Source organism: Anabrus simplex, chromosome 1 (genome assembly GCF_040414725.1).
Source record: "Anabrus simplex isolate iqAnaSimp1 chromosome 1, ASM4041472v1, whole genome shotgun sequence".
Taxonomy (NCBI): domain Eukaryota; kingdom Metazoa; phylum Arthropoda; class Insecta; order Orthoptera; family Tettigoniidae; genus Anabrus; species Anabrus simplex.
In genome coordinates, this window is record NC_090265.1 from 1,419,950,062 (window position 1) to 1,419,965,013 (window position 14,952).

At 35.3% G+C, this 14,952-nt stretch overlaps 1 protein-coding gene across 3 annotated transcripts in view; it reads left to right on the forward strand.

Annotated features, from left to right (window-relative positions):
• The window catches only part of LOC136858376 (synaptic vesicle glycoprotein 2C), a 277,164-nt gene extending 264,783 nt beyond the window's left edge, over nucleotides 1–12,381 (forward strand). For all 3 annotated transcript variants that reach the window (XM_067137872.1, XM_067137876.1, XM_067137874.1), the window contains 2 exons: nucleotides 2,813–2,940; nucleotides 12,072–12,381. In XM_067137872.1, coding sequence (XP_066993973.1) covers nucleotides 2,813–2,940; nucleotides 12,072–12,127 — 184 coding nt within the window. In that variant the 3' untranslated portion in view covers nucleotides 12,128–12,381. The remainder of the gene's footprint in view (nucleotides 1–2,812; nucleotides 2,941–12,071) is intronic.
• The last annotated feature ends 2,571 nt before the right edge of the window (nucleotides 12,382–14,952 follow it).

The window sequence follows — 14,952 nt, forward strand, 5'->3', positions numbered from 1 at the left end:
GTAAAAAACAAATAGGGAATCTGCCATCTGGGTGACTGCCCTAAATGCAGATGATTGATTGATTGATTGATTGATTGATTGATTGATTGATTGATTGATTGATTGATTGATTGATTGATTGATTGATTGATTGATTGATTGATTGATTGATTGATAATTATATAAGTGCTTCTGTCAAATGTTTCTAATCTTCACTGCAAGTTTTCCCCTGAATATTCTTTTGTTGATATTAAAATATTTTCCTTATTACATCCATATTTGTGTGTTGTACTGTAGGTTGAAGCATGCAGAGTGCAAAATGATTCTTCCTTTTTTGTGGTGTATTAGTAGGCCTTTCTTTTATTTAGGGTGTGGGAAAAGGTTTCTACTGAAGATCAAGTGTCCATCTTTTTTTCCTGGTGTGTTGAGTTGAATAATGTGATTTTTAGGAAGTGGAAGACTGTACTGAATTCAAATCGAGAGATGACTGTGATGATGAAGAGAGAACAATTCCTTGGTTACAAGTCTTACTATTTCTTTTTTTCTTTTTTTTTACAAGTTGCTTTATTTACATCACACTGACACAGATAGGTCTTATGGTGACGATGGTATAGGAAAGGGCTAGATGTGGGAAGGAAATGGCCAAGGCCTTAATATAATATTAATATTTGCCTGGTGTGAAAATGGGAAAACAAGGAAAGCCATCTTCATGGCCAACTTGCTCAGTGGTTGCAATTCAATGTTGTACATTGCTTCATTGGAATCTTGATGGTCTAGATGAGCAGTTGAAAAAGCTTTTTTTTTACCCTCACTTCCTGTATGCTAATCATCATTATTAAAGTGTAATGTTAAAATATGCTGTGTTACTAGACTTTCAACCTACTTATTACTTGTTAAAAACATTAAAATAAATTAGTATGTTATCTCACATGCCACAGAAGTTGTGCCACTAGGTGACGCATATCACAGGTTCGCCATCCCTGACTGAGGAAATGAATATGAAATTTATAAATGATGATGATGATGATTATTATTATTATTATTATTATTATTATTATTATTATTATTATTATTATTATTATTATTATTATTATTAGAAAAATCTGCAGTAGAGGAGAGGGTACATAAAATGGAGAGAGCTTATGGTGTCACCAATGATATCTACAATAAAAGATGCCTATCCAAAAATGCAAAAATAAGGCATTACAACACAGTAGTGAAGCCAGAATGCCTATATGCAAGCGAATGTCTGGCATTAAACTATAATTTAAATAAACTAGAAATACTAGAAAGGCGAATCATGAGGAAAATTTTAGGCCCACAAAACACAGCAGAAGGTTGGAAATTACGAAGTAATGCTGAAATATATAAAAAAAATAGAAAATATATCAGATGTAATGAGGAAAAGGAGACTTATGTTTTTTGGACATTTATATCGAACCAGTAAGATTTTCAGATATCTGTGGGGTAAGAAATCAACGACAAGCTGGGTCAATGAAGTAAGAAAGGATATAGAAAAAAACAATATAACAACAGAAGAAATAAATAATAGAGAAGGCTTTCGGGAAAAAGTATTGAAAATAGAAGGATTCCAAGATAGGAAATTAAAAAAGACTGGTTCAAAGTGGTCTGAAGACAGAAAGAAGAAACATAGTGAACAGATGAAAGCGTACTGGAAGAAAAGGAAAGAACAAAGAAGAAGGAACTGAAATTGGCACGTGGTCCTCTGGTGGCCCATTCGAAATAATAATAATAATAATAATAATAATAATAATAATAATAATTCTTTTTTACGTGGGAGTGTGGGGAGATCTTTCATGAGACACTTGTGAGGGTCCGGCACTCCACGATTGTGTGAGATTCCTACTCACTAAATCCCACACACCCTTTTCCCACAATGTATATCTCCACCCCGGAACCGCTCTTGCATTACTTCAGGGCGGTGTCGTGCTTGTAATTTCTCAGATATCTTCTTCCTTTATTTCTCCTTGACTGCCGTTCATGAGCATTCAAATCCCTCTTTTTCTGGCACAGGATGTCTTCTACATACATTGCTACCTGATCCCCAGATTTTTTATTTTGTAGCATCACCTGCACAATAGTTTCTGGCATCAATTCTCCTTGCTCAGCTTCTAAACATCTTCTCTGTGTTGACCAATGATAACATACAAAAAAAGTGTAAAGTACATCGTCAACATCATTGCAATAAATACACAATCACTCACTCTACCTACTCTATGTAGAAATTTCCGGAAGTATCCGTGACCCATCAAGAGCTGTGTAAGATAAAAAGTTAACCTCACCATGAGCTCGTGCAGTCCAATCAGCTAAACATGGTATCAGCCACTTAGTCAGTTTTCCTCGAGGATCTTCCTCTCATTTTTGCTGCTATCGTTCCATTCGTTACCTATAAGCTAGCTCCTTAGCACACTTCTTTCCAAGCTCCCCATGAGTTCGCCAGATTTCCTGTCTCTCTAAGGCAAGTAAATCAATCAGTGCTACTGCTGCTACTGTAAGAACCGCAGGTTCGGATACTGTGCGATATGCGCTCGTAATACGCAAAGCTGATCTCCACTGTACTGTAGCTATCCTTTGCCGGTATTAAGTAACTTTGTTCGTGAGATGTAGTTACAAACATTCATAAAAATTTGTACTTTTCTGTTGGAAGTCCCTGACCCAACATTCTCAAATGGGAACAAGAAAGGTAATGGGGAGATGGCAATGCTAGTGTGTTTCAGCACTTCGCAGACAACACTGACAATGTTAATCATAAAAATATAAATGTTTGTATTCTAGAGTTAAGAATTTATAATCATATTGAAAATTGTTCCAGAACAATGGCTGTGAGTCTAACAATGATGTTTGGACGAATGGGCTCTCTAGCTGGAAATCTGATCTTCCCTATTCTACTTGATTTAAGCTGTGAGGCTCCATTCTTTCTAGTCAGTTCTGTCATACTATGTAAGTATCAGAAGCAGATTAATGTACAGTTCCTCAGTACCTATGATTTTAAGTCACCTTCTTTACCATGCAAGTGTCAGCTAAGTAACATAGTACCTATAATTTTAATTCTTTTTATGCTTTTTCTTTACTTAATATTATATTCCAGTATCAATGATTTTAATTCTCCTTATTTACTATGTGATTATCAGATAAACAGATTAATATATAGTATGATTTCACAGGATCAATGATTATGATTCTTCTTTATTATCTGCTAAGCAGATTAATATACAGTTTCTTAGTTCCAATGATTTTAATTCTTTCTCTTTTCTATATTAGTATCAGGTAAATGCAGGGAGAATGTTTGCTCACTGCATGAGTGCTAAACAACCTGCTTGGCCAGTGCCAGCTCAGTGACCACTTACTGTTGGAGTTTTTAATTTCTGCTATAAATGTTTCATATTTAAAAAAAGATATTTTCATACATCTTTTTTCTTCCAACATTAAAAATTTATACTTTCCAATACTACTTTTCAAAATGTATAAACCTTCCTTTGCAAACTCACTAGCTTTACTGTGCTTTGTGGCAGTCATTATTTCATCCACCTTGGCAACTAACTGTATGGTCACTTTATATGGTCACTGCCTTGACCAGAACACCATCTAAATAGCAATATATGTATAAAACAAGAGTTTTGTCTGTACACTGCTCAACATTTAAAAAGAATGGTATTTCTGTATTGGTCATGTCCACAGTAATATGAAAATGCACTTTTTAATCTTCCATCATCTCTTGTCTCTCTGGATGTGTGTATGTTTGCGCATCATGAGAAAATGGCTGAAGAGAATTTAATGAAAAATGGCATGTAAAGTTGGGGAATGCGGCAGTGCAATCTAGGCTATAATTAATTAATACACGCTGAGTGAAATGATAATTTAGGAGAAGGCCAAAAATTAAATTTTCAAATATATACGTTGTTATTGGTCTTATCAATAAATATAAATAATTAAAGTTATCTAGAATTAAATTTCCAATCATTTATGCCATCATGGATCATGAAAGACTACTAGCAAAAATGAGTGACATTGGACTAGACAAAAGAGTGACTGAATGGGTTGCTATATTTCTAGAAAATAGATCTCAGAGAATTAGAGTAGGTGAAGCTTTATCTGACCCTGTAATAATTAAGAGGGGAATTCCTGAAGGCAGTATTATTGGACCTTTATGTTTTCTTATATTGTATATAAATGATATGAGTAAAGAAGTGGAATCAGAGATAAGGCTTTTTGCAGATGATGTTATTCTGTTTAGAGTAATAAATAAGTTACAAGATTGTGAGCAACTGCAATATGACCTCAATAATGTTGTGAGATGGACAGCAGGCAATGGTTTGATGATAATCAGGGTTGAAAGACAGATTGTGAGTTTCACAAATAGGAAAAGTCCTCTCAGTTTTAATTACAGTACTGCGTTGATGGGGTGAAAGTTCCTTATGGGGATCACTGTAAGTACCTAGGTGTTAATACACGGAAAGATCTTCATAGGGGTAATCACATAAATGGGATTGTAAATAAAGGGTACAGATCTCTGGACATGGTTATGAGGGTGTTTAGGAGTTGTAGTATGGATGTACAAGAGAGGGCATGTAAGTCTCTGGTAAGACCCCAATTAGAGTATGGTTCCAGTGTACGGGACCCTCACCAGGATTACTTGATTCAAGAACTGGAAAAAATCCAAAGAAAAGCAGCTCGATTTGTTCTGGGTGATTTCCGAAAAAAGAGTAGCATTACAAAATGTTGCAAAGTTTGGGCTGGGAAGACTTGGGAGAAAGGAGACGAGCTGCTGGACTAAGTACAGTAGTATGTTACATGTTATGAATCTCATTATGATAACCATATTGGAGTTCAGAATGTAAAAAGTTTCAAACAAATTTATTAAAAACCAGCATTCCATTACTATACAATCTTTAAATTTAAGATACAATTGTTACATTGATGTTAAAATGGGACATGTTTCACTCAAACTTAGTAAGCATCTTCAGCCATTTAATTCTTAGATGTGGGAAAATTCGTAATGTGACGCGTGTTGAAGACTAAATTGTAAATGTTCTTTCTTTTACAAGACCATGAATGTCACAAACTTACATTAATAAATCCTAAGCTACCAACGGCCAAAGCCTTACCAAAATTTCATAAAAATGAAGTACCCGTGCACCCTGTTATAAATTGTAGAAACAGCCCCACTTATGTCTCAAAATTTTTACACAGCTTCTTGAGCAAACACTTTAAATTTAATAACCTTGCCTATGTGAAAAATTCTGTTGATTTTTGTAAAAACTATCTACATTTAAGTTACAACACAATCATATAATGGTTTTGTATGACATCACAAACATGTAGGTATTTGAATATACCTATAAATGAAACTATCACTATCATTAAAAGATGACTTTATTAATCTACTGAAATTCATTCAATTTTTTTTATTTTTTTTAAACATTTAATAACAAAATTTACCATCAAAGTGGCCTTGCAACGGGTGACCTGATTTGGGGCATTCTTGCTAATATTTCCATGGACAATCTAGAAACTAACAAGATAATTAACAGAATCAATGGTCTTCAGTTGTGACCGAGATATGTAGATGATATGTTTGCCATCATCGACAAACATCAAAATAATAGAGATAATATATTAACGTTCCTCAATGACCTCAACAATAATATCAAGTTCACTAAGGAGGATGAATCTAATAATTCTTTGAACTTCTTGGACTTAAATTTAACAAGGGCTAATTATAAGTTTATATTCCAAATTTATAGGAAAACTTCATTCGCTCTGCTGACTATAAAGAATGATTCTCTGCACCCACATTCTCATAAGCAAGCAACCTTCTATCGTTTAATTCATAGAGCCTTAAAAATTCCACTTTCAAATGCTAATAGAAAAAAAAGAATTTGGTTATATTAAAGAATTGGCTAAATTTAATGGCTACAAACCTGATATGATTATAAAATTATAGGTAAAATCAAACTAAGAACTGCCTCAAAATTAGCCCCTGAAAAACCTAATAAAACAAGTTTCGCTGTCGTTACCCATTAAAGAAGGATGACGTCAAAATTGCGTACAGAACCCATAACATGAATCACAACATATTTTTTAACTCCAATACCATAAACTCATTTCATAATAAATTTTCGAATTCCAGAATGTATAAACTCAGATGTGCCCAACGTACTTTCTCGTGCATAGGACAAACCGGACGTAGTTTCAAAACTAGATATTTGGAACACTACAATGCCTCAAAACATAGAAAATATTCTGCTATGAGCATTCACATGAGGGATACTGGGCACAATTTTGCTACGATTGAACAAGATCTTCAAATTTTAAAGTGCGTTAACAAAAGTAGGTTGATGACAGAGTTTGAAAATGCCTACATTTTTTTGGATCAGCATTATAATAGTCTGTATGAGTCTGCAAATGCTATTTTAGACAGACATTCTGGCTCAATGATTTGCCACAGACATTGCTAATAGTAATCTAAATGATGTTCTGGAGACAAATAGTCCATTAATTAAACAAATCCTTATTTTACTCACTGCCTTTAATATAAATACCGATAATTTCTTGAAAATATTTAAATACAAACACATCAACAACTTCCCTACCACAACAGTAGCTGCTCCCATGTCACCTATCCACGTTACATCCCCTCCGCCTACCCCTAATGTTTTCAAGGCTCCGCCTACCCCCCTCTCCCGATGCATTTTCTGCCTTTACAAACACACCCCTAGAGCACACGAAGTACCATAGCAGAATAATGACTGCCAGATCTTCTCAAGCATCCAATGAGACTAGTCACCTCTCTGTCAACATAAGGGGTAAGCATTGCTCATTAGTAGAATATTCTCTGTGTTTCTAAAACTTACACTTATTTTTCTTTTACATGTCAGTCTTCAACACACGTCACATTGCAAATTTTCCCACATCTAAGGCTTAGTTGAACACCCTAACTGTTGAATCTACACAAGATAGCTTTCAACTACAATCCACTACAAAGTATATTTCACAGAAAGTGATACAATACTTCTACACACTGATGCTTTTCATTGTGCCTTTTAACTTTATTACATAATTGCTTGATGTTAACCAACAACGTCCCTACGTACCTAACTATCATTTCTTCAACATTCAAAGATTGAATTTTCGATATTTTAATTAATCCATGCTTCATTAATATTGATAAACTTGGACAATCCAATTGTAATTTTAGAATTTTATGACCTTGTTCACTCTACATATGGTCAACTTGTACCATCCTAAACATATACTAATATTTTAATTCATGTATATATGTTACTATGCAAAGTTCATTATTTGAATTTCAGTTATATTTAAGCAACGCTTACTCCATAGACTAGACTTTTACGTCTTTCTACCTTTTAATATTGCAAGTATTAGATCTTAATGTGGAACCTGGTTCAGGGCCCTGACTTAACTTTGGATTAAATGGCTGAAGATGCTTACTATGTTTAAGTGGAACATGTTCCATTTTAACATGCATGTAACAACTGTATCTTAAATTTAAAGATTGTACAGTATTGGAATGGTGGTTTTTAATAAACTTGTTTGAAACTTTTTACTAAGTGGTATGTTCCGAGCTGTCAGTGGAGAGATGGTGTGGGATGACATTAGTACACGAGAAAATTTGAGTGGTGTCTTTAAAAGTAGGAAAGATCACAATATGAAGATAAAGTTGGAATTCAACAGGACACACTAGGGCAAATATTTGTTTATAGGAAAGGGAGTTAGGGATTGGAATAACTTACCTAGGGAAATGTTCAATAAATTTCCAATTTCTTTGAAATCATTTAAGAAAAGGCTAAGAAAACAACAGATAGGGAATCCGCCACTGGGTGACTGCCCTAAATGCAGATAAGTAGTGACTGATATTGATTGATATGACCAAATAACTGAAACGAATATCATAAAACTGATGGTGTTAGCAAACAGCAACATAGAACATGTAATTTACAAGCTCACTACATGTGAGACCTCATGGTGCTGTCACAACGTAGCTCAGCTCAGATGGTGCCATCAGCTGTGCATCCATGAATGACCCACCTATAGTTTATTTTTCTTACTTTGGGATGGAGTACTTTTGCATCTGCCTCTTGGCAGTAGCCATAGCAAAATGTAGCTTCCTGGCTATGCTGTCAGGGGCACATGGCTGTGAGCTTGCATCTGGGAGATAGTGGGTTCGAATCCCACTGTCGGCAGCCCTGAAGATGGTTTTCCGTGGTTTCCTATTTTCACACCAGGCAACTGCTGGGGCTGTACCTTAATTAAGGCCACGACTGCCTCCTTCCAACTCCTAGGCGTTTCCTATCCCATTGTCGCCATAAGACCTATCTGTGTCTGTGCGACGTAAAGATGTAGCTTCCACCAGAGCCTTTGGCTCCTGTATGGTTGTGGCTGTTTTGAAGACTGCTGAGATACTGATGGTGCTGAGTAATGACATTTGGAACATGATTTGTGCATCTGGATGTTATAAAAAGTGCTGCTCTCTTAGAGCTGTTGGGGAAGTAACAGCATAAACTCGCTCCTCATCTGGCCTTGTACACCTCATTATCATACCACCATCAGCTTTTACAGTTTCTCTGTAAATGTTTAATCTTTAGTGGTGCTATCTGAGTTGTTTACAGAAATAAATAAATATACATAATAGAATGTTTAATTTTACTTACTCTCTTGTGCTATAAAAATAAATATTTTTCTATCATTATCTCTTTACAATGCCAAATTTTGTTATTCAGATTTTCCTTTGTATTTTTTCTTAAGAGGAAATACTATCTATACAATACAGTATTTCTTTGCAATGATTAAATGTATTTGAATTTCTTTTCCTTACAGATGAATCAATAGGCTGAACATTTGTGGTTTCCCGAGTGTGAATCATTTGAAAACTAGTAAAAGAAAACCCACCTTAATTTAAAAGAGAAAAGTTTAAAAAGAAAGAAAACACTTCTAGTCTTGTAATGAAGCAAATTTTCTCTTAGAAAAATTTAAATTCTTTGAAAAATTCACTTATGTTGACATTGAAATTCACTTTGGTGGCTTGCTAATATTGTTACTATCATCATCATCATCCTAAACCATCTCCAGTTTCCTGGGTGTGGTATATGAGCCTCCTCCATCTCATCCTGTCCTTGTACCATTCTTCCTCCACCAACTTGTCCCAATCATGACCTCTCAGCAGTACATTGCTCTTAACTAAATCTATCCATTTCCTTCATGGCCTTCCCACGGGTCGTCTTCCTTCTACCTTTCTGTCAAATTCCTTCCTTACAGTTCTGTTTACTGGCATCCTCTTCATGTGACCAAACCACTTCAGTCTTGATATCTGAATCTTATTGAGGAGAGAATCATCTATTCCTACTTCTTCTCTAATTTTCTCATTCCTAATCTTGTCTTTCCTGGTTTTCTGGATCATAGTGCGTAGGAATTTCATTTCAGCTGCCTGAAGTTTGGAATTATCTCTATTGGTCAGTGTTGTGGTTTCGAGACTGTATGTAAGAATTGGTGTATAATAGGACTTGTACAATGTTATTTTTGTTTTCATGGGTATTTGCTCATCCCACAGCAGGTGTCTTACCTGGTGGTAAAATTGTGTTGCCTTACTGATTCGATTGTTCACCTCATGTTTTGCTAGGTTGTCATTTGATATAACGCTACCCAAGTATTTGAAAACTGGAACGCTGTCCAGTTGAGCTTCATTTAACATGACTATTGGTTCTGCTCCTTCCCCATACACTTTCATCACCACCGTCTTGGTCTTGCTGATGTTTAAACCATATTTCTTAAACTCCTCATTCCAGCTTTGTATTCTCTCTCCCAATTCCTCTTCTGAGTCACTCCAGATCGCAACATCATCTGCAAATGTGAAGGCTTTGATATCTCCATGTTCTTTCCTTTTAATAGATTTCATTACTACATCCATTACAATAATAAATAGAAGTGGTGACAATGAGCTGCCCTGCTGCACTCCTCTCTTTGTTTCAAACCAGTCCGACAAACCACATCCTACTTGAATACAGCTTCTGTTCCCACTATACAACATTTTCACTTTGTCTATGAGGCTGTCTCGCACTTGAAGTTCTTTTATGCATTGCCAAATTCTTTCCCTTGGTACACTATCATATGCTTTCTCAATGTCCAAAAATATTAGAAATAAAGGCTTGTTCTTCTCCCAGTATTTTTCCATTAGCATCCTAATTGCAAATATAAGGTCTGTAGTTGACCTTCCTGGTCTGAAACCATACTGCTCTTCTTCCAAAATTGTTACTAATAACCTATTAATGGGCACAAAGTGAATGACTTAATTTGACAACATTGTGAGTTTGGGCCACAACTGTGACACGTGTCCAACCCACGAGCCTTCAAGAAACTCAGTTCATTAACTGAGACTCGTGCAGCTCATCTTGCACATCCACCCAGTGAGTATAGCTCAGTAAGCTTGGCAGGCTCAGATAGATTCAGTCCCATGTAGACTCGCTACTGACTCATACGAGTCAATATGTTTTGGAGAGTTCCATTTCAGGCTTGTAGAGGCATAGGAGTTTGAGACTCATTTAGGTTCAATACACACCTCCAGAAATTCTTGTTCTCTCTTCCCTTTCTTTTAACATACGTAATTTTGGAACAAAATTTCAAGCTTGTTATCTTCAATGGAAACAGGCAAAAAATATTCAAGAGCTTAAGCTTAAGGGATTTGTTGGCTTATGCCATACAATAAAATATTTTGAATTCTAAACCTGGCCCGATATACGGGAGGCCAATATCTGCCTGTCACAAGCCAGGACAAGCAACAAGTGATAGTGGAGTAACACCTCTTAAAATCTTGGTTCACCTGGCCTGACTGGTAGCACCTCGTACTCCTTGCCAGGGTTACGGTGAAGTCCTTAACAGCAGCGTCAGCAGAGAATGAGATCTTGAGAACAACACAGCTGGTGGATAAAGCATTCTCATATTCAATCTGCTGCCTTGCAGATGAATCAAGGGACTACTAAAGGCTAAGGGAGTTCACTTTGACAGAAAAACCCTTGACTGTGTTAGGCATAGCAGGAGAGCAGAAGAGGAAAAAGAGGTATTACTTTCAACAATAAGAGAACAGCATCAGGAGGAAGCTTGTTCATTCCAACACCCGGCTTGTTGGAGTGGAGAATCGATGATGATGATATCTTCAATGAATGTTGTGCTTACTGCAAATTATGTAAAGGAAATTTGCTATAATTTGCAAAAATATGATCTATTTTCTTAACCGGAATTATATTATTTCTGAAGATATCTCAAAATCTTCTCAAAATATTGTTTTTCACATTTTATGTTGATGCAAAAACTTCCTTGCCTCTGACTATGAATATCAGCTAAGCATATTTAAAATTTTCAAGTCCCAATGATTTTAATTTATCTTCTTCATTATGAATATCAGCTAAGCAGATTAATATACATTTTCTTTGTACCAATAATTGTAATTCTTTTCTACTGCATATCAGCTGAGTAGACTAATTTACAATTGCTAGTACCAATGATCTTCTTTACTATGTGAGTTTCAGCTAGGCAGATTAATATAATATAAAATTTCTTTGTACCAATAATTTTAAATATTCTTTACTGTGTATCAGTTGATTAAACTAATTTATAATTTATTAGCACCATTGATCCTCTTTACCATGTGTGTGTCAGCAATGCAGATTAATTAACAATTACTTAGTACGATATATCAGCTGAGTAGATTAATTTGCGATTTCTCTGTACCAATAATCTTCTTTACTGTATATCATCTAAGCAGATTAATACATAATATCTTAGTACCAATGATTTTAATTCTTCTTCTCTTTATTATGTAACAGCTAAGTAGATTAATATACCTAGTACAAACTACTGTTTGTGTCAATTACAGTATTTTTACTTTTAGTTTAAAATCGAAAGAAAGATGCTACATTCATTTCTTTTCTCTGGTGTTATTTTCACGAACTGTGTTCTAGTATTCATTTGCACATGCATGGTCTTGTGAAATTTACATTACATTTTATAACTAATTAATTAACTGACTGATGGATTTAATTAAAAATCTATTTTTTTAGGTTGCAGTGCTGCTAGTTTTCTGCTGCCAGTAACAAAAGGAAAGGCATTAGAATAGCTCAAATGATCTTGGTGATTACCCAATGAAGTACTGAAGGCAAGGCTTTGGTGAAGAACAAGTTACAAAATAAGGATGATGTGTTTCACAAAGACAGGCCATCCTTCTCCTGTGGATCTTTGAACCATATTAGCATAAGAACTTCCTGACTTTAAGCATCAGATGCTTATCAGTAAAAATTATGTACAAATGTATTAACCTGTATATAATTTAATATTGCTATAATTGTTGTACAATAAAATTTAACTATGACATTTCTTATACAGCTTTCAATGTTCGGTATCACACAGAACAACTCCTGTTAACCGCAGGGAACTACTAAAACAAGCTTTTTTTTTTTTTTTTTTTTTAAGAGTTCCCAAATACAATGAAGGCACATCTATACAGAGCATATACAAATTATTTCATAAGAAGAGAGTTGGTAGGATATGATAACATTATATAATTTTTTTCTTATTAAGCAAAGCATCAGAAAAAAAGAATTAGATTCTTCTTTACTCATAATTCTATGTCACTGGATCACAAAGTAAAAACTCAGGTTAGAAAAAAGATGGAGAGCAGCAGCTTACCAGATAAGCATGCGTAGATAGAGAACAAATGAATGAAACACAAAAAACTCCAAAATCTTTACCCACCCGCAACATTTGTCAGTAGCAGACAGAGTAAAAATTGTGGTGACCATTGTTGAAATGTAGACGCTGTTATCAGGTAAAGGAAGTAGGAGGGGATAGGAGAGGCAAAAGAATGGGAGAAAGAATGATGCCGTTAGAGATTCTGGCTGAATGGTCAGCATAGTGGCTTTCAGTTCAAAAGGTCTCAGATTCAATTCCTGGCCAGGCAAGGGATTTTAGCTGTGTTTGACTAATTACTCTATCTGTCTGTCTGAACACACATCTTAGTGTGAAATTCCCTTTTTACACATATTTCTGAAACTATTCCTAGGACTAGCTGCTGCAACATCTGAACTAAAGAGCTCTCCTTGCACAGCAAGTTTGTGAATCTTGTGACATTATTTGAATCTGGTTAGCAAATTTAGGCATTAAATTCCTCCTCTAACCCTAGAGCTTCTTGAAAATATTTAGCTTTTTCAGCACACCTTAAACCTGAAACAAAGACATCTCCTGCTCATTTTTTGGCTAAACCATTACAAAAGAGCAACATCTAACTCCTTGAATTTGGATTTTTTTATGATCTCCAGTGTTGATGGTCCAGAACAGTCTGTACTCCAATCCCACAATCAACGCATAGTTTTGCAGCAGTTTCCCCTTTTCATATCTTTCAATTACCCTATTTCCTCACATAACAGCCACACTTTTAATACCAATTTTATGGTTCCAAAATATGGGTGTGGCTATTATGAGGAAAATTTTCACACAAAGTGTTTTACTACTGCTACTACTGAATTGTTTTCATTTCTCTGGTGATGGTGGTGATTATTGTTTTAAGAGGAAGTATGACTGGACAACCAACCTCTATTAACACAAATCAGAGGGAAAATATGGCAGGGGTCTGACACTTTAAAAAATGAAGGTATTTGCCAAAGAATGACAAGGGCCATGGAGGGCATGAAAATAAGACTCCTTATGCATCGAGTGCTCTAATACCGCTGTGGTCGGAAAAGAATAAGGATTGACCGAGGGAGGTCAGGTAGGATAGATGAACGTGAGGAGCACTGCACAATTAAGTGGAAGCAATGCGAGGACTCACCTAAGCGCCCTGTGGTCGCTAACCCACACTCCCAAGTTAAGAGCCCATGGCCACTTTTGGTCACCTTTTACGACATGTAGGAGATACCTACACATATAACATGTACACTGAAGGAGAGAGAAGTCAGTATACTGCAGGCAGTGAAATGAAGTTTCTAAGCACTATCTACCAAAACCTACGCAAGGACCATGTAAGGAATGATGAAATCAGAATGGAACTGGACTCTATAGAAGAGATATATAACAAAGGCTTTTCAGTCTGTCAAACACACAGCAAATACAATGTAAATTATAACACTATAAACATACCTGTAAAATACACACTAACATACAAATAATGACATGTTTCGTTCTACAAGAACATCCTCAGATTCTATCAAATCACTTAAAAACAAGCTTATATATGTGCAATATTGTTTATGTAGCATAAACTTGTCAATAATAGAGAGTTTAGTGAAAACATGAAACAGTAATGACAAAAATAAAATATATACAAGTATTAATATAATGAAAACTTACATACTTATCTAGACGGCCGATCTTAAGTCCGTTGTCACCAAACACTATTTCAGGACTGTGGCCATGGAAAGTTTTGGTGAGGCAAGCTGCACGTGGAGAGGGAGTGCAAGAATGGGAGGGGCCTTGTAGAGCGATGTGGATCTCTCCTATTGGATGATTAAATACTGTATAGTGGAGAGGGGAGGGAGAAGTAGGGCAGAGCGGCAGGAGCGCTGTGGAACCTTCCATCAACATTGGAGAGGCGAGAGATGTTATTGACCTATTTCATGTTAAATATACTTTTATGTAATATGGATGAATGCAAATTAATAATTTAGGTGAATAAAATAAGGAATGGCATTATTATTATTATTATTATTATTATTATTATTATTATTATTATTATTATTATTATTATTATTATTATTATTCATATGATAAAAGCAATTTAATGAGTAGGTGTTGTCAGATATTATGTGAGTAGAGCGAATAGGGGGGAATTATTTAAATGTGTATGCTCATTCACGTTATTTGCATTAGCATTTTTTGCGACGTAAATTTCTATTGCTTCTTTTATATCAAAGGTTTACTTTTATTTTTGAAGTGTAAAATGTTTAGATC